We start from the raw sequence: 22,067 nt of genomic DNA, 5'->3' as shown, positions 1-22,067 counted from the left end.
AATTTGTGGGTACTCACTTTCATTTGTGACATTGTGAGCATATGGCTCTAGGTGGACTGATTTGTTTGGAATAGATAAGGAAGTGTTGAGCATGAGTCTCCACTCAATGGGTTATTTAAGGCGCTATAAGGGAGCGCGTGCTTTAGCCCGCTCAACTTGGTGGACTATATTTGATATTTGTGGGAGTTTAGAGATCCGTTTGTCCGATGTATGCTCACCCGATTAAGCCATGAGAAGTGTATGCCAATATATATTTATGTGTGATTGTTGTTATATCAATTAATGATTGAAAGCCATGAATAATTGATTTCTGGTATTGAAAATGCTTATGGAAATTAAATTGACATGTTTAATTATTTTTTACTAACATTTGGTGAATGATTGGTTGTGAATTAAGCATGAATTGGATGTTAATTTACTTGTTTTTATTAACATTCATTGAGCTTTTTAAAACTCACACTCTCACATTCTTATAGATAATCGTCGGGATTGAGGAGCTGAGGGGCCGAGCAAGAGAGTTCCAAGAGATTTAGGCTTGGTAGAGACTTAATTACACATTTTAGAGATTGTAGTCGGGCATTGTGGAACTCCCGAGAATTAGTTTGATTTTGGTTGTAATTAGACTTTGGATATTAGACGTTTATTTTGGATAGTTTTATATTAATTTTGAGGCATGTTTGAGTTTAATTATTAATTGATTTACGGTGTATTGTTGCTTAATAAGACAGTGATTGATAGCATGGAGTGTGAAGCATGAAATTTATACTAACGATTGTTTAAATGAAGCTTCCATGGAGTGGTTTACTAGCGACTAAGGTACGTCGCTTGTTTGATATATTCGATGTTTGATGTGTATGAAATTAATTGTTTAATTCTATTTAATTGAGGTTTAATTGATGTTAATAAATTTAATTGAAGTAGTGTGTATAGATATGTTAATTAATTGTAGTTAAATCGGGTTTAATTGGTCGTTAAAATATGAAAAATCGAGTTTTAAAACGAGTTTTTCACAAAAATAGGTGCAGTGGCTTTCACACGGACGTGTGAGGGGTTGCACACGGGCGTGCGAGTATGTGACATGGGCTTGTGGAAACTAGAGCTATCACATATGGCCGTGTACGATCTGTCAAAAAAATTTTCATGACACGTACACGGGCATTTAATGACACATGGGCTGGGGGACACGGCCATGTGGGTTTTTGGGGGTTTGAATTTTTGTCTTTTTAAATTGGCATTTTAATTTGTTAAAGTTACTATTTAGTTCTGAAAATTGATTAGTCTAATTAGAGCTCTAGATGTTAAGGAAACTTGGTAAAATTTTAGGATTAATCTCGTAATTTGGAATATATTCTGATAGATTGTATTTGTTACAATTTAGTCCATAATAGTAAAACTTGAATTAGACATAGCAAACGAACTCAGTTTAAGTTGATTTTTTTAGGCTTGCATAATTCTAATTAAAAGAAGGTCAGGAAACATGTAGACCTAAGATCGAGTTAGTTTTACCATAGGTTGTAAAATAACAAAATGCCCTTAGGTTAAATTACCTTGGAAAAGTTTAAAATTGGCTCATAAGTTGCTTCCGCCTTAATAAATAACTAATATTTAGATAAGATTGAGGTGTTTTAAGGTCAGGGTGTGTCTTGGGTGGTTGTTAGTCGAAAAGTCACTTAGGTGGCTAATGTAACACTTCGAATTTGGGTCGGTCCGTCTCGATTGGGTTTGAGGTGTCATAGCCATGACAAAAGGTTGGATGGATTGCCAACACAAATGCCATGGCAATTCCAGGAAAATACTGACGCAGCAGTCAGTCCTCGTCACTCTCAGCCAGCTGGAGGTGTACTAGATAAATTCACCTAAAAAAAGGGAGAAAAGTGTGTGCTGAGAGAGGAGGACCTACCCTATAAAAGAGGAAAGAGAAAAGAAAAAAGACACGAAGATTTTGGGAAGGGGATTTGGAGAATAGTTTTCTCTCTGGAGAAACTCGTGAAAAATTCTAGAGAAAAGGGAAAGGACAACAGCTTAAGAGGAGAGCAGAGAGGCACGGAAAGGGACGAACAATTATCCTTGGGTCCTATACAATTCAGCAGCATCGAAGTGAAAGTTGGATTGGCGAAAGCTTCCTATAGTTTTACCTTTATTCTGTTAATTAATTTCTGTGATTTCTAAACTGTTAATGATGATGTTGAATGTTATTCTGATTTTGGATTTTAAATCCCAACCCATGAGCTAATTTCATTTGGGTTGGAATTACTGGATTTATCTTGATATATTTAATGATCATAGTGATATTTTGAGTAGATCTACTATTTTATTCGATATGGATTATTTTAAATATATGCATGCAAGCTCTAGACATAGATGAATGCATGGTATATCCTTAGACTTGATTTAATTCTAAAAAGGTTAAAAAGTTAGATCGTAATCGAATGATATGAGCGAGTACTCAAGTGAATACTCGTAGCACTCTAGACATAAAGTTGTGATCTGTACAGAGTAAGGAAGAATATTGTTAGGTATTGTTCTTGAGACTTGTAGACATACAAAGACTTAGAATGATAGCTTTAATTCTAGCTCCCGAAAGAAGCAGGATGCAGTAGTTATACTCTAAATGGTAATTTGGTCAAGATTTTGCCATGACATTATTATATTATTAAGATATAATCCAAGTAATTCCAACCTTCCCATTCAACAGCATCAATCCTCTCAACTTTGTCTCGTAAAATTGCCACAACATTTTATTCATTATTTTATTTTTATATTTTATACATTAATACTTCACTTCAAATCATTATTATGTTTACTTTGCCATAAGCCTAATTAGTATAGTTTATAGTAGTAATAACTTAACCATATTTTTACCTATTCCGGTCACTGTGGAGACGATCTCACTTATCACTTTATTACTTGATTCAACATGCATGCTTGCACATTCACACTTCAATGAACCAAAAGCCATCTAAATCTCAAGGCATTCACAAGTGACCAAAACACGTACATATTTACATTTATAATCCAACAACAAGGCATATAAGCAAATGAACTTAAATCACATCACATTGGTAAATAACATAGAAACTCTTATTACATGCCATTTATAACTGTTAACCAAAACTACCAATATGGCGAACGAATACTATGATTGTGCTCCTACGCAATTCCAACCAATCGAGCTTTCCAATGATCTATAGGAAAAGAAAACAACTAACGTAAGAAATAATGCTTAGTAAGCTTGTATAACTCTTAAATGTAAACTTACCAAATAGGCTCAATTTATGTAATTCATAAATAACTCCTTTGACATGCTTAAGAGATTATCCATTTCCTATTACAACACCAACATCACAAGTTAAAGAGTTCAATAATGAAAGATTTAACATTCATCCAAATCAAAGAACATGTATTGGAAGCAAATCCATATACATAACATTCATCACATCTCTAATATGTAACATTCATACCTTCAAAGATCTTATGTCAAAACTTTCCATTCCATCTATTATAATTTCATAACATTTTATATAATTGTGTTCATTCATTTAAACATTTATTACCTGTTGAACCAAATGAAATAATGTCAGATACATGGGAACCATGCTCACACAAAGTGTGCCTATACATGTGACTAAAACCTTTTCTGTAATGCTCACACGAGCTGTGAAATAGGTCTACTCACACGAGCTGTGGGTCGAGATGCTAAGCTACACGATGTTGCTCACACGAGCTGTGGAGAATTCGCAACAAATGTAAGAACTCAGCCATTGGTAGGACATCTAAGATCAACACTCGAAACCATAAAACCCCTAATGACATGTCATTTGTATCCTAGGTATTCACAAGGTTCAAACGGGGCACATTACATCCTTTGATTCCTTTTTCGATATAACATTTCACATACATATTCATGAAATTTACATTTTCCACATTTCTACAATTGATCACCATAATCATTTAATCTCATTAAGCATATAGCACATAATAATCATTTAAGATATAAATAACATAATTATTCATTAACATTTTAAAAAATCTACAAATAATGAATTAATCATTATACGAACTTACCTTGACTACAACTGTTGTAAAAGTAAAGTCGATCATTAATCCAAGCCCTTAGCTTTTCCTATATTCAAGTCCGGGTGATTCGTTTTTTGATCCAGATAATAATTTTCATTTAATTAAACCATTCAAATAAATTAATATAATTAATTCAACTTATAACCCTTATTAATTGAAAATTTACAAAATTACCCCTAATGTTTTACCTTTTATACAATTTAGTCCATAAACTCAAAACTTGCAATTTAACCACTTTTAATTAAAATTCATGCTAGCTGATTTTCCCTTAGTCTTATAACAACCCATATTTTTCCTCATTTCACACAATTTTACATTGAATTTTACTATTTCAACAATTTAATCCCTAAACATCAAAATCATCAAAAATAACTTAACAAAATACTTATATTTAACTACCAACTTTAATAATCTATCAATTAAAATAAATAAAAAGCTCTAACTCATTCATGGTAAGTCCTTATAATTTTAACAATTTTACAAATTGACCCCTAAGTTAGCTAAATTTAGCTAAAACGATCACAAAAACATAAAAATCATTAAAAAATGATCAAAATCATACCATGCAAGCCAACAATGCTTGACCGAATGCCTCATTCTTCTCTAATGGTTTTCAGTTGTGAATTTTTTTTTTTTGAAGAAGAAGAAGATGACAACATTTGTTTTGGTTTTGTTTATGTTATTAATTTATTTAATTATCATTTTGTCCTTTAATAACTAATTAAATTTCATGAAATCTGCCATCAAAATCATCCACTACAATGCTAAATGGTACATTTTCCATTTAAATCCCCTTATTAATCCTTACCTAGCTATTTGACACCATTATCTAATAGTAACTTATTTTTGTAACTTTTACGATTTAGTCCTTTTCGCTTAATTAACTATTTAAACATTAAAATTTCTTAACCAAAATTTTAATATGACCCTATTAATACTCCATAAATATTTTAAAAAATATTTACGGGCTCAGTTTGTAGAAACGAAGTCCCGATACCTCATTTTCTAAAACCACTTAACTTTAGGGACATACCACTTGAACCTAATTATTCTTTCAATTAACAACAATCATTAAATCAAAAATCATTAAATCAAATTTCAACATAATTCCATATTTGACTCGTAAATATTAAATAATAATATTTATGAACTCACTCGTCAGATTTGTGGCCCGAAAACCATCGTTTTCAACAAACTGAAAAATGGGCTGTTACAACTACCAAATATTCACTTTCTCACTTGTACTTAATTGTAACAATTTTATAATTTCAATTTATTATCAAAACTAACCTCAAATACAATTGAATCAAATCATAATAGCACAATTTAAAACACACACACACACAAATATATATATTTATACTATGAACTTACCTAGTATATTCGACTACTTAGTAGATTTGTAGGGACTAATCTGTGATTTTCTATTTTTCTCGATTATCCTTCGTACAGTTCAATTCTTGATCTATATAATGATTAAATTCACTTAATCAATTTCAAATGCACTATCAAATTCATTTCTATGCACATGACCTATAAATTTCATTTTTACAATTTTTTCCTAAACTTTTACACTTTATTCAATTTAGTCCTTGAATCAAAACTATTAAAAACTTCACAATTAACCCCAATATATCCAAATCGAATTCAATATCATCCCAAATCAGCTTTCAAACACTTGAAAATTGTCTAAATTTACATGCTAAATTTTACTTATTTTCATATTAGTCTCTAAGCTCAAAACTAATAAAAATCTCTTTACAAAATTGTCACAGACAACAACCAAGTTCACAAATTCATCATTTAATAAAAAAAACACCTAGAATTTATTAATGGCAAGTTTCAAAGTCTTTAACAATTTTACGAAATAGTCCCTGGGTTAGCTAGATTAAACTACAACGATCTCAAAAACATAAAAATTACTAAAAACGAATAAAAAAATACATATCATGCAAAGCAACGAAGATGACCAAAAGCTTGAGTGTCCTTCATTGGTGTTTCGGTTTTAAAAGGTGAAGAAGAAAGTTGAAAAAATGGTCTGTGTTATAATTTTTTTAAATTTATCATTATTATTAACATATAATTAACATATAAAATTAGTTAAAATACATAACTAACTGTCCACTATATATACATTAAGCTATTATTCCCACTTATTTTAATTAAGCCCTTTAATCAATAAAAATTAATAGTGATTAAGGTTTACATCTTTTACGATTTAGTTTTTTTTTCTTAATTAACTAATCAAATATTAAAATTTCCGAACCGAACCTTAACATATAAGTATAATAGCTCCGTAAATATTTAATAAAAATATATATGAGTTCGATTTACAAAAACGAGATCCTGAAACTTTATTTTCTAAAATCAGTTGACTTTAAAAGTAAACCACTCGAACTTAACTATTCGTTTAATTAACAAAAAATATTAAATCTAACCTTCAATATAAAATTATATTTGACTCGTATGAATTAAATAATACTAATTACAGACTCATTGGTATGATTTGTGATTTCAAAATCACTGTTCCCAATACCACTGAAAATTGGTTGTTACATGGGGAGTAAAATACGCGTTGTATTTTTTTTTTTCTTAACTAAATTTTTGTCGCATTAAACTTTTCTATAAGATTTTTCATAATGTTTTTTCATACATTTTTATCTTAAGAAGGTGGAGAGTTATCAATCTCATTATTAGAATAGAAATTCAGATATTAACAAAGCAAAATTTTCATTTGCTTAACAATCGAAGTTGGGACAGAGTGAAAAGGTTACAGGCTGACTAGGTATAAGTCTATGCTGAGAACTTTCCCGCCGTTTGGGTGGCGTGTCAAGTCAACAATTACAACACCCCACATTCCCGCCGCCCAATCGCTTATTTCTTTCTCTCTCACTGATCATTCGTCTTCATTCCATCGGGAACTAAACGTCAAATTCACTCCACTTACATCCTCCCTTCCCAAATGCAGCTTCGATCGCGTAAAAGGACCTCCAACTTCTCTGCCAATGGTAAAACAATTGCGCTCTCCTACTTTTCTTTTTCCTTTCTTAGGGTTATCTGCCCCTTTCCTACTTTACTCTTTTTCTTCTGTAAACAGGGGTGACCTTTAAACTTCCCTCACTTGGATTTTTTAGGGTTTCCCCGTTTATGTAACTTTCCTCTGGGTATAACTTTTTTTTTAAATTTTAATTTTATTATTTGGAATTATGTTAATTTTGAAACAGAAGAACACAGCGATAGTTCTGACCAAGCCGATAATTTTATCCAGTTGGATGATCTCTCCGATTCAGAAACCTATGTCCCTTCCTCCGATTCTGATCTAGGTACTTTCCTCCCATAATCAGATTAGAGTTCTTTTTCCCCATTTTGGTTGTTTTTGCGTTGCTTTGTAATTTTGGTATACAATAAAATGAGTGTGTTTTTATGGGGGGCTAAATCAATAAAATGAGTACATGGTTGCAGGGGAAGAGGAGATTCTGGACTTAAACCATAAAGCAGTGAAACCTGCTCCTATCACCATTTCTGATTTTACTGAGCCTCCAACAAACAGAGGCAATGGTGAACAGATACTATCTGAGCAAAATGAAAGCCAGTTTGACTTTAATGTGTCAACCGCAAAGAAGAGAAACAATACAAAAAGGAAAAAGAAGGCTAGGTCTGGGCAACCGTTAATGTGGGAAGTTTGGGAACAAGAGCATGAGAAATGGATTGATGAGAATTTGACAGTAGATGTTGATCTTGATCAACAGAATGCGGTAATAACTGAGACTTCTGACGCATCATCGGACTTAATTATTCCTTTGTTGAGGTACCAAAAGGAATGGTTGGCCTGGGCTCTGAAACAGGAAGACTCAAATACCAAAGGGGGAATCCTTGCAGATGAGATGGGAATGGGGAAGACAATTCAAGCGATAGCCCTTGTCCTTGCCAAACGTCAAGTACTCCATACAATTGGTGAACCCAATGTTTCGTCACAGACTGCAGGTTCATCAACAGATTTGCCCAGGATAAGATGCACACTTGTTATTTGTCCGGTTGTTGCGGTGAGTCAGTGGGTAAGTGAGATTGATCGGTTTACTTCAAGGGGAAGCGCAAAGGTGTTGGTTTACCATGGTGCCAATAGAGGGAAGAATGTGAAACAGTTCTCAGAATATGATTTTGTAATAACAACATATTCGATTGTTGAGGCTGAATATAGGAAATTCATGATGCCACCAAAGGAGAAATGCCCTTACTGTGGGAAGTCATTTCACCAAAAGAAGCTCTCTGTTCACTTGAAATATTATTGTGGCCCTGATGCTATTAAAACAGAAAACCAATCTAAGCAAGAGAGAAAGAAACCAAAATCTATGTTCAAGTCTGGCAAAAAACATGCTAGTAATTATGAAGCTGATTCCAGAAAGAGGGGTAGCAAGAAGAAAGCAAAGCATAATAGGGAAGACAAAGACAGAGACTTTGAGTTTGATGAAACTTCTGCAGGCAAAGAACATAACTTGCCTGAGGGAAAATCACTTCTACACTCTGTGAAGTGGGAGCGCATCATCTTGGATGAGGTGAATCATAGCATAATTATTATCTATTGAAAAATTAGGAATATACTCGATCTTTTACTTCATTTATTCACTAGATTTTGTTTTAACACTTTGAAAATCAAATAATGGGAGTTTCATCTCAAGATTTACCATCTACAAGAATTCCTGACATACTAGAATTTGTCTAACACTCATAATATGGGTTAAACCTTTTCCTCAACAGTTGATGTCAATTGCAGCTTCCAGTGGAGGGAAGGACTTAATTTTAGCATGTATATTGTTAATTAACTACCATTTTTTATTTTTCTACACAGGCTCATTTTGTGAAAGATAGACGTTGTAATACTGCAAAGGCTGTCCTTTCTTTGGAATCCTTATACAAATGGGCTTTGAGTGGCACTCCACTACAGAATCGTGTTGGAGAACTGTACTCTTTGGTTAGTAACATTTTATAGAAATTGAATTGCAATTCCAAGTTTCTGTTTTGTACCTTATTTGTTTTCTATTGCATTCCACAGGTTCGCTTCTTGCAAATAGTTCCATACTCCTATTACTTGTGCAAAGATTGTGACTGCAGAACTCTTGATTATAGGTATGGGTTGATATTGAATTCTGAACGCATTCTTGCTCTGCTTGATCCTGATTTAATTTCACTACAAGTCACCACATGTAGCCAATTCCCATTTGGGCCATAGAGTTTTAATTTGTAGTATTGTCCAACTTGAAAATTGTAGCATAACTAGTAACACTGTCAATGACGGCTAAAAGCCCATTGATGGAATGTTTATTTAGCATCTGCCATTTCCATTTGTGTCAGGTTGAAACCTTCTTTCATTTGTGTTCTTTAGTTCTCTTAACATGTTAACCTTCTCTTTTTAGAGTTCTTTATTTTATTTTAGGATTTACTTTCTTTTTTCGTCTTCCTGGTTTCATCATAGCTACTTTTAAATAAATGTTCAATATAGTAAATATTCAAAATTACGGGAAAAAAGAAAGAAACTACAGAAGAAAGAGAAATCAATGCAAAAGAAAAGGGAGAAAGCTTTACTTCAAATTGTAGTAATAATACAATGTACATTTTATAGTGCTAAATATAAAATTTTGCTATCATTATGCAACTTTCTATAGATTGAATTGATATTAAATTTGCAATATATTTGTACATTGTAATTCATAATTTAATCATATCATTGATTGTTTAACAGAAAGATGTTAGTTAATATATTACTTCGAAGGCTTAAAAAAATGATAAAACTAATTTAAATGTATAAAATTAAGTGAATCTGCTTCAACAGAGGAGTTTGCATTGATTTATTGAGGGAAGCTCTCAACATCATATTTATAATAATTATTTTATTTCTCAAATGCATCACCAAAAATTGACAAATTTTTATTATATTAGCACCACTTGTATTAAAATTCACAAAGGAACACAAAATAAAACAAATAAACATTGTGAAGATTTTAAAATTTTAAATTAAGAAAGAAGAACCTCAACATCGCATGGGCTTATTTCTGGTTGACTATAAGTTTGGTGACATGCTGCAAAAATCACTTGATCCTTGTCAAGCTTATAATATGGGGTGTGTTTAAATGACTGAATTGGTTATATTTAACATGGTTTTCTTTTGGACATTCTGAAATGATTAGAGTGAAGAAAATTTCGGCTAAATGTGTAGGCTTAATTATCCCTTCTATGGCATTTTACATTCACATCCAGTTTAGGTACCTTCAGAGGTAAGCTAACATAAGTGATTCTCCTGTACAATGTCTTCTTGTTGATGCATCTTGGATAGTAGTTCTGCTTTGTTTGGTTTGTATATTTTCCCTTATGCAATTGTAGCTTTGTTACTGAAACCCTTTTCTTTTGATTGTTATTTACTATTTCTGTGAATCTGATTATATTTGTACAGTTCATCAACACAATGCCCAAACTGCCCCCATAATTCTGTGAGGCATTTTTGTTGGTGGAATAAGGTGAGTTTTGCAATCCTTTAGATTTCCTTTAGTGTTGGTCCTGATAATATGTTAAAAGGCATTTTTTTCTGAATTATCTTTATATCTTAGTACGTGGCTACGCCAATACAACATTATGGAAATGGTGAGATCGGGAAAAGAGCTATGATATTGCTAAAACACAAAATTTTGAAGAACATCGTCCTAAGACGTACCAAGAAAGGCAGGGCTGCTGATCTTGCTCTTCCTCCTAGAATTGTAAGTGCTTTTGATACGTACATATTCTCAGACATGGGTTTGCACAAATGCAAACACAATCTCTAGTAAATGATGGAGTTCTGTTAATTCTTAATATACCTATGTGCTTCTGTTGCCAATGCACCCATTCTGCAGATTTCCTTGAGACGGGACGCCATGGACATTAAAGAAACCGACTATTATGAATCTTTGTACAGTGAAAGTCAGGCACAATTTAACACGTAAGTTACCATATAGCTCTTTAGCTTTTGATGGTTGAATTGATTGAGCACCTACCGTGCAACTCTTGGTTGACAAAGATATTTATTCTCAGAAATACTTGCATGCTGTTCAAATGAAAAGATTAAGAAATCCTAGTTAGCTAGGTATGGATTGTTAATATCTCCACTGACCACTTGGCATTGTCTACTGGTATCTCTTTCTCTTAGCAAGGTTTTGACATCCTAATTAGGATGTGTTAGCTTATTAATTTTAATGAGCTAGTAACGAGCTAGCTGGTTACTGGACCATTGTATTTTTGTTTAACATCATAGTGTACCTTATTTTTCATAGGCGTCTTTTGCTCTATGTTTGAATTCACTTGAATCTTCACTACTATGTTGTGGTACCGTCTATCCATCAAGGATATAGGCCATTCCCCATCACATCGAAATGGGGATTGTTCATATATTTATTAGTGATATGAAAAATCTAGTTCAAGCTACGCTCGATGTTTTCTTAGATACATGATCATTAAACCATGGTTTTTCCTTTTATGGTATTAAGCTTTATTCTTTTCTGTTTTTAATTTTCTGCTCTTCTTACAGATATGTTCAAGCAGGAACTGTAATGAACAATTATGCTCACATTTTTGACCTCCTCACACGCTTGCGGCAGGTGAGTATATCTTTATTTCTTCAATGGATGAAACATTCTTCTACCCTGTATTCTTTTATTCTTTTCCTATGTGGGTTAATGAAACAGTTAGGCATATCGAATAATTTATTCTTCTACTCTGTATTAATGATGGCCTACAAGATATAATATTGGATCTGATAGTCTTACAAAATGATATGATAGGGTTATACTCGTATAGGTTCAACCTCTTTCTAATTTGCTTACATATGCAAGCACATATTTTGGAATTTGGATTCGGTAGAGCATAAATATTTTTTAATTACTAAATCTCTTGATAATAAATGGCATATCCTTGAACCGATGGCTTTTTTGTTTTGTTTCAATTGATTATTGACTTATGCATGAATCCTATGTGTTTGTATTCCAAACTTCATAAGCTTTAATTCTAGTTGATATTGCCCTTTTTTTATGAATTTCAGTATGTGTAATTGTAGTCTGGATCAGAACTTTTTTTTTTTGTTATATATTTTATTATTTGTAGGTAATTTTCTAAAAGGTATTATTGAGTGAGGAAATATCCGTGAATTTTTGAAGATGATATGGTCACCCCTTCAAGGTGTGATACTACCAAAGGGATGATTATCACTTGGTGTCTGTTTGGCACAGTGGAAAGATGTGGGGATGCCTCTCACTGCCCTGGACCCCAGTGAATTGAATGGTGTCCAGGTGGAACTGGGAGGTGCTCCCCACCGCAACTACCCACTGTGCCATATGGGCACATTGATAATACCCAGACGTTGATCCTTTCACTATCATCCTTATCACCCATAGCAAATACATCCAGATTAGACCTTTATCTAAGAAAATGAAATACGGTATTTGAAATTTTTATGCTGATCTGTTAAACCGGTGTTTTTGTGCAAAATTCTAGGCTGTTGATCACCCTTACCTTGTAGTATATTCGAGTACTGCTGCACAAAGAGCTGGAAACATGGTAAATGGTGATAGGAATGATGATGAACAAGTTTGTGGCATTTGCAATGATCCTGCAGAAGATCCAGTGGTGGGCTACCCTTTCTGTTTGTTCTGTTTAGTATTTTCTTCCTTTAGTTCTTCCTGGCACTATAAGCATGTAAAGGTCAAAACAGTTACACTAATCCATCCTCCCGTGGTCATATTTGAGCAAATCTTAAGAATAAGATGTCATTAAAAAGATAAGAATAAAATAATCACTACAAATGTGCAACCGTGAAAGCATTTTGTTTGAATGTCCTGATTCTGATTGTTTCAGGTTACAGCATGTGCACATGTCTTCTGCAAAGCTTGTCTGATTGATTTTTCTGCCTCCCTGGGAAATGTCTCATGCCCCTCATGCTCAAGATTACTTACTGTTGATCTGACTACGAATGCAGATGGAGGGCAATCTAGCAAAACAACACTGAAGGGGTTTAAATCCTCAAGTATTCTGAACAGAATTCAATTAAATGATTTTCAGACGAGCACTAAAATAGAGGCTTTGGTATGACTTACTGGGATTCATTAATTGCTAAAAAGTTGCTAGACTATTTTGAGAGGATAACATTTGTACTATATACACAACCATGGTTTGCATTATGTCATTAATGGCTATTATATATCTCTCCTTTATCATTATTGACATGACTTTACTGGACAGTTTAGCAGAAACTTCTTATTAATGTGGTTAGAAATTTCATCTGATAGCCTGCTTGGAGTTCCCATTTGGCTTGTTCTTCATATAGTAAATTCTTATGTAAACCTCAATGACTAGCAGTGTCTTTATGTGTAAACTATGTTTCTATCAAAGTCGCAAAACTTGGTATTTTGAACTTCAATATTGTCACGTGTAATGCTGCAGTAATTTTGTGTCACCTTTTTAATTCACAGCAGTGCTATTCATAATAGAAATTAGCAGCAGCTGCATTTCTTTGTCAATATAAGTGGATGATAACAAAGATAAATGACAGAACGTTATTGACAGAATTAGTGTTATTACTTTCACTGTTGAGTGATGATTATTATGACCTGCGGCAAATTTGCCTCTATTGCATGGCATATTCATATTGTTCACTGTTTATCTCTTCATCCTCTCTGCTAACAGAGTTTTCATAATTTTAGAGGGAAGAAATCAGATTCATGGTGGAAAGAGATGGTTCTGCGAAAGGAATTGTTTTCAGCCAATTCACATCTTTCTTGGATCTCATAAAATACTCCCTTCATAAGGTTTCTAAAATGAGAAACGAAACAAATTTCTGTCATGGTTTCTTTGTGCAGATAAGAAAAGATGCTATCATAATAGATTGGCCTGTTTTGCAGTCCAGCATAAAATGTGTTCAACTAGTAGGGAGCATGTCCTTGGCTGCGAGAGATGCTGCAATCAAGAGTTTTACTGAGGATCCAGATTGCAAGATATTTCTCATGAGTTTGAAAGCTGGAGGTGTTGCCCTTAATCTCACAGTTGCATCACATGTAAGCAATATCTTATTGAATGCTTGTTTGGTTTAATCTCTGATATCTTTTGGGATCCATTTGCAAAAAAAGAATTTATGGCATTACTCTCTCTTACTGGGATTACAGTTTGTTTTTGCAATTAAACGTTTCCTTATCTAAAATGAATACAGTAGTGTTTAGGTTAAATTGGCTATTCCTTTGTGTACATTTCTTTTTCCTAAAGGCTTAAAATGGTAGACTTTGAACCTGATTAGGTTTTCTTGATGGACCCTTGGTGGAACCCAGCTGTGGAGCGCCAAGCACAAGATAGGATACACCGAATAGGGCAATGTAAACCAATAAGGTTGGGTTGTGATTGGAAGTTAATTTATAACAAAAATGTTGAGACTGGTTTGAGTTAATGAGACTAATGGCATCTTTTTTGGTGTGATGTTAGGATTGTGAGGTTTGTTATTGAGAACACAATAGAGGAGAGGATATTAAAGCTGCAAGAAAAGAAGGAATTAGTGTTTGAAGGGTAAGAGTTTATTAGTTTTTTGTTAATTTTGAAGGAGTAATTTGAATGTTTAATGTGTTGTGGTGTTGTGTAGGACGGTGGGTGGCTCCACAGAGGCTCTAGGAAAATTGACGGAGGCAGACATGAGATTTCTATTTGTGTGAGCTGAGCTGGGTTGGGTTGGGTTGGGTTGGGTTGGGTTGGGTTGGGTTGTTGAAGCCAAGTTCTAGTGAAATGTAAAATACTTCTCTTTTCTGTTTCTGCCTTGGACATGTAATGTTTGGAACTTATATAGTTAATGCCATTATCTCTCTCAAAACTCATTGAATTTATCGACTGGCTTTTTGAATTTTTGTTCAAATAGTTTAGTCTTTTTTTTGTAGATGATGTGGCATTTCATACCAACATTTGAATTTTTTAAATATATAAAATTTTAATAAATCTAAAAAAATTCAAATATATATAAATTAGAAGTTTCTAAAAAGCTATAAAAAAATATTTTGAATTTTTGTTCAAATAGTTTAGTCTTTTTTTGTAGATGATGTGGCATTTCATACCAACATTTGAATTTTTTTAAATATATAAAATTTTAATAAGTCTAAAAAAATTCAAATATATATAAATTAAAAGTTTCTAAAAAGCCATAAAAAATATTAACAATTAAAAGAAAAAGTCGTAGAAGTTTATAAAACAAAACTATACAAATTGTAAGAAAATTAAAAGATAATTACGAGTATAAGAAAGTAGAATTTGGATTTCAAAATTTCAGTTAGGAATTAAAATATTAAAAATTGAAAATTTTGAATTAATCCAAATTAAATGTTAGAATTAATTCTGAATTATCCAAAGTCTTGAAAATACATATAATTTTTTTGAAATAAACCTGCAGATGATTATTAATAAAAAAATAACGGTGCCATAATGGTTGTTCTGGGAAGAAGAAAAAAAAACTACAAAAAACCGAAACTAGACAAATTGAAAACAAACAAAACCATAGCCTAAAACTTTGAAAGATGAAACCTCCTTTCACGAAATCTACATTCAAACACCACAGGTCATACTAGTAGCTCGGTCCAATTCAAAGGCCATAATAGAGATGGACTTAGTTTCCCTCAAGGCTTAATCACGAGATCTAAATCTAAACAATTAAAGTTAAACCTCAACTTATTCATTCAAGACTTTATCACAAAAAAAAATCGAGAAGAAGAGTTGAGACTTCAAGACGATAGATTTTGGAGCAATGATGAATTAGAAGGATTAATTTTATTCATGAGTCTAAATTCTCTATCTATGATTATAAACCCATGTGGAAAATGTTAACAAGTTTAGACATGTCACTTTAAGGACCCTAATCAATCCTACAAGCTTAGGTGTTTCATATTGGGTTCGAGTTCTAGGCTTGATTTTATGATACACGAGCCCAATATTGTATTTATTATCTCTTATTATTTTTTATTATTATTTTGAATATTTTATAATTATTAAGCATTTAAAGTTATTTAAGAGTTTTATGTTAACAAGAAAGTTTTGTTTAAAACTACTTCTTGTTTAGATTAATTAGAGTTTTATTTGGATATACTTAGCTAGTCTATATAAAGGCTTCTTCATTATTCATTAAAGACACAATTGTGTTCATTAATAAAGTTTTCAACTCTGAGAATTTGTTTCTTTGAGCAAGATTTCTTTCTTGTGATTGTTAGAAGTAGTTTTTTTCTCGATTTTCTTTAGACATTTATCCTTCTATTAAATTTGTTGGGATTTATATCTCAAAGGATTCAATTAGACATTTATCCTTCTATCCATCATTCCATCTTTTCACTTTTAAATTTTGTCTATTTATTTTTTATTTATATATTATTATTTGTTCTTCGTTCTCAAATTTCTTTTTTACTGTTTTTGACTTCTTTTTTACTAAATTTATTTATTTTTTCTTTTCTGATCAATTCAAATCTTGAGTCAAACAACTTGAATTCAATCCTCTTCCACCTTCATTCCATATCAGCCAGCTTGAATAATCGAGCATCTGATCTCTCCATTCCCACTGACGATGGCATCTTGACGATTTCTCCCATCTCGCTCCTTCAAATTTGACCACCTCAGAGTCCCAAAGATAATCATTCCTCCGACGTAAAAAAACCTAATTCAAACCCTACCTTGCATGACCCTTCGATCCTTTTCTACCTCTACTTCCACCGTTCTTGGAGCTTCCTCTATCCAAAACCGAAGATCCCCGTATCTCCTTCCCTTCTCTGCTAGTGAGTGCGCTTCACGATTCCGTTGACAAGGTACGAATCTAAACTCCATTGACTCAAATTTGTCAAGCCTAAATTTAATCTCCTTCACCAGAATACTAATGGTCGATTTGTCTTCCTCAAGAGCCCTTAGTTTCTCTATAACAGCCAAGGCATCCCCCTTGACCACTACCTCTTGAAACCCTAACTCCTCCATAAAAATTACAGCTCTAAGACACGCCCTTGCCTTTACTGTTGTCGAATCTGCCACATTTTCATATGGATAAGTACACGCCACAATCACTAACCCTTCATTGTTTCTAACTACTATACCAGTTGTTGCCTTCTTTATTGATTGATGGAATGTGGTGTCAAAATTTACTTTCATTGTATCCCCTACCGGCAGTTCCCATGTGATATTATGTGCTTGTTAAAATTGTGGTAATACAGATTCCAAACTCTTCAACTCGTGCATGTATGTCTTTACAAACACTACTATCCCTTTCACAATTCGGTTAACTCCTTCATGGTAGATACTGTTTCGATTATGGCAAACCATAGTGCCCAAAAAGTGACCACCCAAACTATGCATGTCTCCAACATACTGTTTTTGAATTCTTTAGCTAACCAATGTTTCCAATTGTTTTCATTGTTGGAGGAGGAAAATGGCACCTTCAATTCTTGCAGAACTTGGATTGTGACTGGACACTCTCGAAACAAATGCTCAACTGAATCCTTAGCTCCACGAAAAACAGGGCAGCAACTCACCACTGCCACTCTCCAAATCACAAGATTACTTAGAGTAGGCAAAAAATTATTAGCAATTTTCCAGCATGTAATATTAATTTTACTAGCAACATTAAGGCTCCGTTTGTTTACCTGTAAAAACTTTTTCGTAAAAGCTTTTCAGCCTTTTCCTATGTTTGTTTGGTTGAAAATGATTTTCCACTGTAAAACATTTTACAAAACACTAGAAAATGAGGTCTTTTGGGGGAAAATGTCTTCCCCTTTTTATTTCGGTAAGACATTTTCCGAAGTTTTTCCTCTTCATATCCCAGCATCAGAACTTTCTAGACGCTCTCTCATTCTCCTTCCCCTTCCCTTCATTGCGTCCCCGACCCAAGATTCATCTCTATATCAAAAACAACCAATAGTAGTTTCGTTGACAAAAAGAAAAAAGCCCTAGCCATTTTTAGTCTTTTCAGAAATGAAACTCTCAATAAATTGGTGATTTTTTCTCTTCAATTTTTTCATCTATTTCCCTTCAGCAATTTTCCACTTCAAGCGAAATCAGTCTATTCAAGTTCGAAACTCAATTGTCAAAATAGACGGTGAGACAATTAACTATGGGAAATAATGAGAAATTGATAACCGTTTTGGAATTATATGATTTGTTTGCTTGCTTCTTAGTAAAATGTCATAACATTTTTGTTTTCATATTTTCGTTTTTCCCTCTGGTTGTTCCCCAATAATAATTGAAAAGAAACCTTTTTGAATTGATATAAGATTAAAGTAGGTAGTTTTAATTAATTCCTGCACTTCAATAGATCTATTAAGTTGGCAATTTGGTTTGTTTGTATATTTTTTAAATGAATTTTATTTTTTGTCATGGGATCTTGATCAGGTTCAATTTGTGATGGAGTTAATGATTTTGTGTTTGAATTGGGCCTTTTAATGTGTTTGATTTTATGGGCATTTGATTTTGAACCACTTCTCTTTATTAGATTGTCTGTTTTATACTACAATGCTGGAATGGATGTTAGCAAAGATGGGTGATTTGTGGTCACCCTTAATTTTTTAAAATGGATGAAATGGCTAATTCTTTGTTTGGTAAGATTACTTATTTTTATCCTCTCCTTTGCGTTTCTTGATTCATGATGAATAGTGTTGTATGCGTTGCCTGATTGTATTTTGTTGATCTCCCATGTATGAGAAATAGACATGGAGGAGTTAATTCTTTATGTGCTCCTCCATGCACAAAAAATAAGGAAGGGGAAACACTTATGGAATGCTTTTAAATCTGTTAGGACAAAAGAAAATTCAAATAGGTTAAAAGGTTAAGATCATGGTTTGATTTTATAAGACATACTGATTTCACTTTGAGTTTGAGGTCTTCGGCTTTATCAGATTCCAACTCTAATATTTGGTCTTCAGTCAACAGAATCAAGAAATGGTTAAAAGGTTAATCCTATTGTTTGCTTTTAGAATGATCGAGTGTATGGAAAGAATGACATGAATGGGATTTTTGGTCTCTTTTGCTGTTGCCTAGGTATGGAGTGTATTGATGTGAAGAGAATATCATGTTGCAGTGCATAGAAGGATTGAAGCATTTATTTACTTCAGTGCTGTAATGATGTGATAATGATTTGTACAAGCAATCAAGAGGTCTTGTCGATCCTGAACTTCTTGCAAGATAGACCGTTTGTATGTTATCATATTTTCTTTTCTTTTTAAATAATATCCTATATTGCTTATGTCATAAATTCAATGCTTTTGCTTGATTTAACTTTTGTTCAGTATTTGCCTGTGTTATTTTAGTTCTTGAGTCATTCTACTGAAATTTGTTTTTTGCTCATCTTCATGCAGTTAGTGTAAGTGAAATAGAAGCACTTTATGAGCTTTTCAAGAATATAAGCAATGATGTTATAGATGATGGGCTGATCAACAAGGTCTTTGTTTTTTCATAGTTCCCATTTTGTTATATAATTGATATCTTTAGTTATGTTTGTCAAGTTTTTTGGCTTGATGATCACTCCTCATCTTGAGTTGGTTCTTTCCCTCTCATCTTTGTAGAATTTTTATATTACTATTTGACAGGAGGAGTTCCAATTGGCGTCATTCAAAACAAACAAAAATGAGAGTTTATTTGCTGATCGGGTATTTTTATCTAATATTAATTAATAATGTCTCTATCCTTGAAAGAATAATTCTTGTTAGCATAATATTGCTTGAGTTGTCAATATATTTTTGATTTCACTACAAATATTTGACTTGTTTGATACAAAGCATAATGGAATTCTAGGTTTTGAAGAGTTTGCTCGTGCTCTCTCTGTCTTCCATCCAAATGTGCCCACTGACGATAAGAATGATTGTGTGTTAAATATTTTAGTTATTTGTATACTGTCTCTCTGGTTACGTCTCTTGTTATAAGCCATAATCATGTTAACATAGTAGCTGGATGTAAATGACTGGTATGGAAATGGAATTATGGACTTTTGTGCATAAACGATCTGTCTAAACTATGTATTCTTGTGTATACATATTCTTGTGTAATCTATTTTCTTAGACTAGGGAATTCTTTTTGTAATTGATTTTTTTTCTCTTTGAATCCTTTTCTTTGGCACTAGTTCTAAATGTTTAATTTGATGTATTTATTTATAAATAAATCATTGCGTAAAATATAAATTTAATAGATATAAAATAAATTCAATTAAACAATGAGAAGACAAATTCTTAAATGTATGTTTGTTCCATTTAAAATAGTTTTTATAAAATATTTTTAGAAAATCTGTCAAACAACAGAAAATATTTTATACAGATTCATCCAAACACAAGAAAATGTTAGCTTTTTCAAAAAAGTAGGCCATTTCAGGAAATCATTTTTCGGAAACCATTTTTAGTCAAACAAATGGACCTTAAGATTCTATAGTTTCATGTAGAAAGCTTTCAAACTTGTATTCTGTGATAGCCTGAAATAGGGCTTAATTAGAATAGTGGTTTCGTAACCACAAATTTGAAGTGAAATATTTTAATTTTATAAATTTTTATTAATTACCAATTGATTGAAATATTGTGTGAAAATATGGATAGGAAATTTTAATGATTTAGTGCCTAATTGAATTTTTAGGACTAAATTGAGAAAAATGTAAAGTGTGTCTAATTAGTGATTCAAGGACTTAATTGAATTATTGCATGAAATTGGAAGTGTTTATGTGGCAAGTAGACCATAAATTAATGTTATGGACACATAAGGGTAATTCTAGAAAAATATCTAAGTGGGTCAAGGGCATTTTTGTTAAAATTGAATAAAAGACAAAATAAGATGAAAACAAGTGTTCATCTTCTTCAAATTAGACCCTTGCTGCCAAAATTTCATGTCACCATGGCTAGGGTTCTTGATTTTTCTAAGCTCTATTGTAAGTGATTTCCTGCCATGTTTTTAATTATTTTCGTATTTTTATGCTTATTGAAGCTTGAATTTCATGTTCCTACCATTTATTTTAAATGAAATTAAAGTTTAAAAAATTTACCCATTCATGATATAGTTGTAATTTGATGAGTGATGGTAGATAATGAATGATTGAGTGCTAATTACGAGTTTTACTAGATGAATTTCGATAAAAATGTTGAAAAAGGACTAAATTGTGAAAGATAGTAAAGTGTGCATAAAGTTGTGATTTTGTGAAATTGAGGGCTGTTATGAGCATGAAATATGATTTAGTGAGGTTTAAAATTTAAGAAATAAAGTGAATTTTATTTTTACGAGCTTTGGGGCAAAAGTGTAATTTTTGAAAAGTTATGGGAAAAAATATAAGTTTTCAAAAATATTGTGTATGAATTGTATCTAAATGGAATGTTGATAAAATATGTTAAATTGTGTTAATAAAGATCAAGAAAGAAGGAATAGTGAAAGTGATCGAAGAGAAGAGAAGGTTATCGACTAATTTACAAAAATAGTCGTTTTGCACCCGATGTAAGTTACGTGTAAATAATAGCAATATATTTTTATAAATTGTGAATTATATTTGATATGTGAATTAATATTGAATGCGGAAAGAAAATTGTTCATGAATTATTCAAGTGATAAAGTGTTTAGTATAAATTCCCGGTTGACCTTAGGAGTAGAAGTGGATACAAGTGACATGTCACTAGAGACCAGTGTTACAGTGTTACAGTGAGTCCCGGGTGCTGGGAGATCTACCATGTGTTGCAGATACTTGACAGCTTGTATGAGCAGACCCGTGGACATTTCCAGTGTTATTGATCAGTGTTAGCTTCGGCTACATTTCAGTGGTAGCTACAGCTACATATCAATGGTAGCTTCGGCTACATATCAATGGTAGCTTCGGCTACATACCAGTGTGGCACTTATGTGCTAATTCTCTACGTATCCGTGTATATTCCGAGTGTTCAACGGGATTAATAATGAGTTAAAGTGAATATGAAATGAGGTGTGTATGCACGTACATTTGAAAGAATAAGCATATGTGA

The 22,067-nt window shown here is 32.6% G+C and overlaps 1 protein-coding gene and 1 long non-coding RNA gene across 6 annotated transcripts; both read left to right on the top strand.

Moving 5' to 3' along the window:
- The first annotated feature begins 6,800 nt into the window (after window positions 1-6,800).
- Window positions 6,801-14,957, top strand: LOC121214653 (DNA repair protein RAD16). 3 transcript variants are annotated; one of them, XM_041088541.1, is made up of 16 exons: window positions 6,801-7,085; window positions 7,302-7,400; window positions 7,540-8,630; window positions 8,924-9,046; window positions 9,128-9,201; window positions 10,523-10,586; window positions 10,677-10,823; window positions 10,959-11,044; window positions 11,630-11,699; window positions 12,592-12,723; window positions 12,952-13,179; window positions 13,797-13,901; window positions 13,995-14,147; window positions 14,384-14,472; window positions 14,566-14,646; window positions 14,720-14,957. In XM_041088541.1, the coding sequence occupies exons 1-16, from the start codon at window positions 7,040-7,042 to the stop codon at window positions 14,787-14,789; spliced, it is 2,658 nt and encodes an 885-aa protein (XP_040944475.1). In that variant the 5' UTR covers window positions 6,801-7,039; the 3' UTR covers window positions 14,790-14,957. The 3 variants fall into 3 exon arrangements, with proteins under 3 accessions (XP_040944475.1, XP_040944474.1, XP_040944476.1); XM_041088540.1 differs by having other exon boundaries at window positions 6,850-7,085; window positions 7,346-7,400; XM_041088542.1 differs by having other exon boundaries at window positions 6,886-7,085; window positions 7,305-7,400.
- A 1,536-nt stretch (window positions 14,958-16,493) lies between these two features.
- LOC121214652 (uncharacterized) lies at window positions 16,494-20,163 on the top strand. 3 transcript variants are annotated; one of them, XR_005910246.1, is made up of 4 exons: window positions 16,494-19,037; window positions 19,126-19,280; window positions 19,443-19,525; window positions 19,674-20,163. It is a non-coding gene; the product is annotated as an uncharacterized lncRNA (long non-coding RNA). The 3 variants fall into 3 exon arrangements; XR_005910248.1 differs by having other exon boundaries at window positions 16,494-19,280; window positions 19,674-19,733; window positions 19,879-20,163; XR_005910247.1 differs by having other exon boundaries at window positions 16,512-16,910; window positions 17,515-19,280.
- Window positions 20,164-22,067: the final 1,904 nt, after the last annotated feature.

Source organism: Gossypium hirsutum, chromosome D02 (assembly GCF_007990345.1).
Source record: "Gossypium hirsutum isolate 1008001.06 chromosome D02, Gossypium_hirsutum_v2.1, whole genome shotgun sequence".
In the NCBI taxonomy this organism is placed as follows: domain Eukaryota; kingdom Viridiplantae; phylum Streptophyta; class Magnoliopsida; order Malvales; family Malvaceae; genus Gossypium; species Gossypium hirsutum.
Note: the sequence above shows the minus strand (reverse complement) of the source record. Positions and strands in the feature narration are given on the sequence as shown.

Excerpts from the sequence above, each read along its gene's own strand:
- LOC121214653 (XM_041088540.1), top strand. The coding sequence starts at position 6,873 with ATGCTGAGAACTTTCCCGCCGTTTGGGTGGCGTGTCAAGTCAACAATT. Across the intron at positions 9,202-10,522 it reads TGCAGAACTCTTGATTATAG|TTCATCAACACAATGCCCAA; the intron begins GTATGGGTTGAT and ends ATATTTGTACAG. Across the intron at positions 12,724-12,951 it reads ATCCTGCAGAAGATCCAGTG|GTTACAGCATGTGCACATGT; the intron begins GTGGGCTACCCT and ends TGATTGTTTCAG.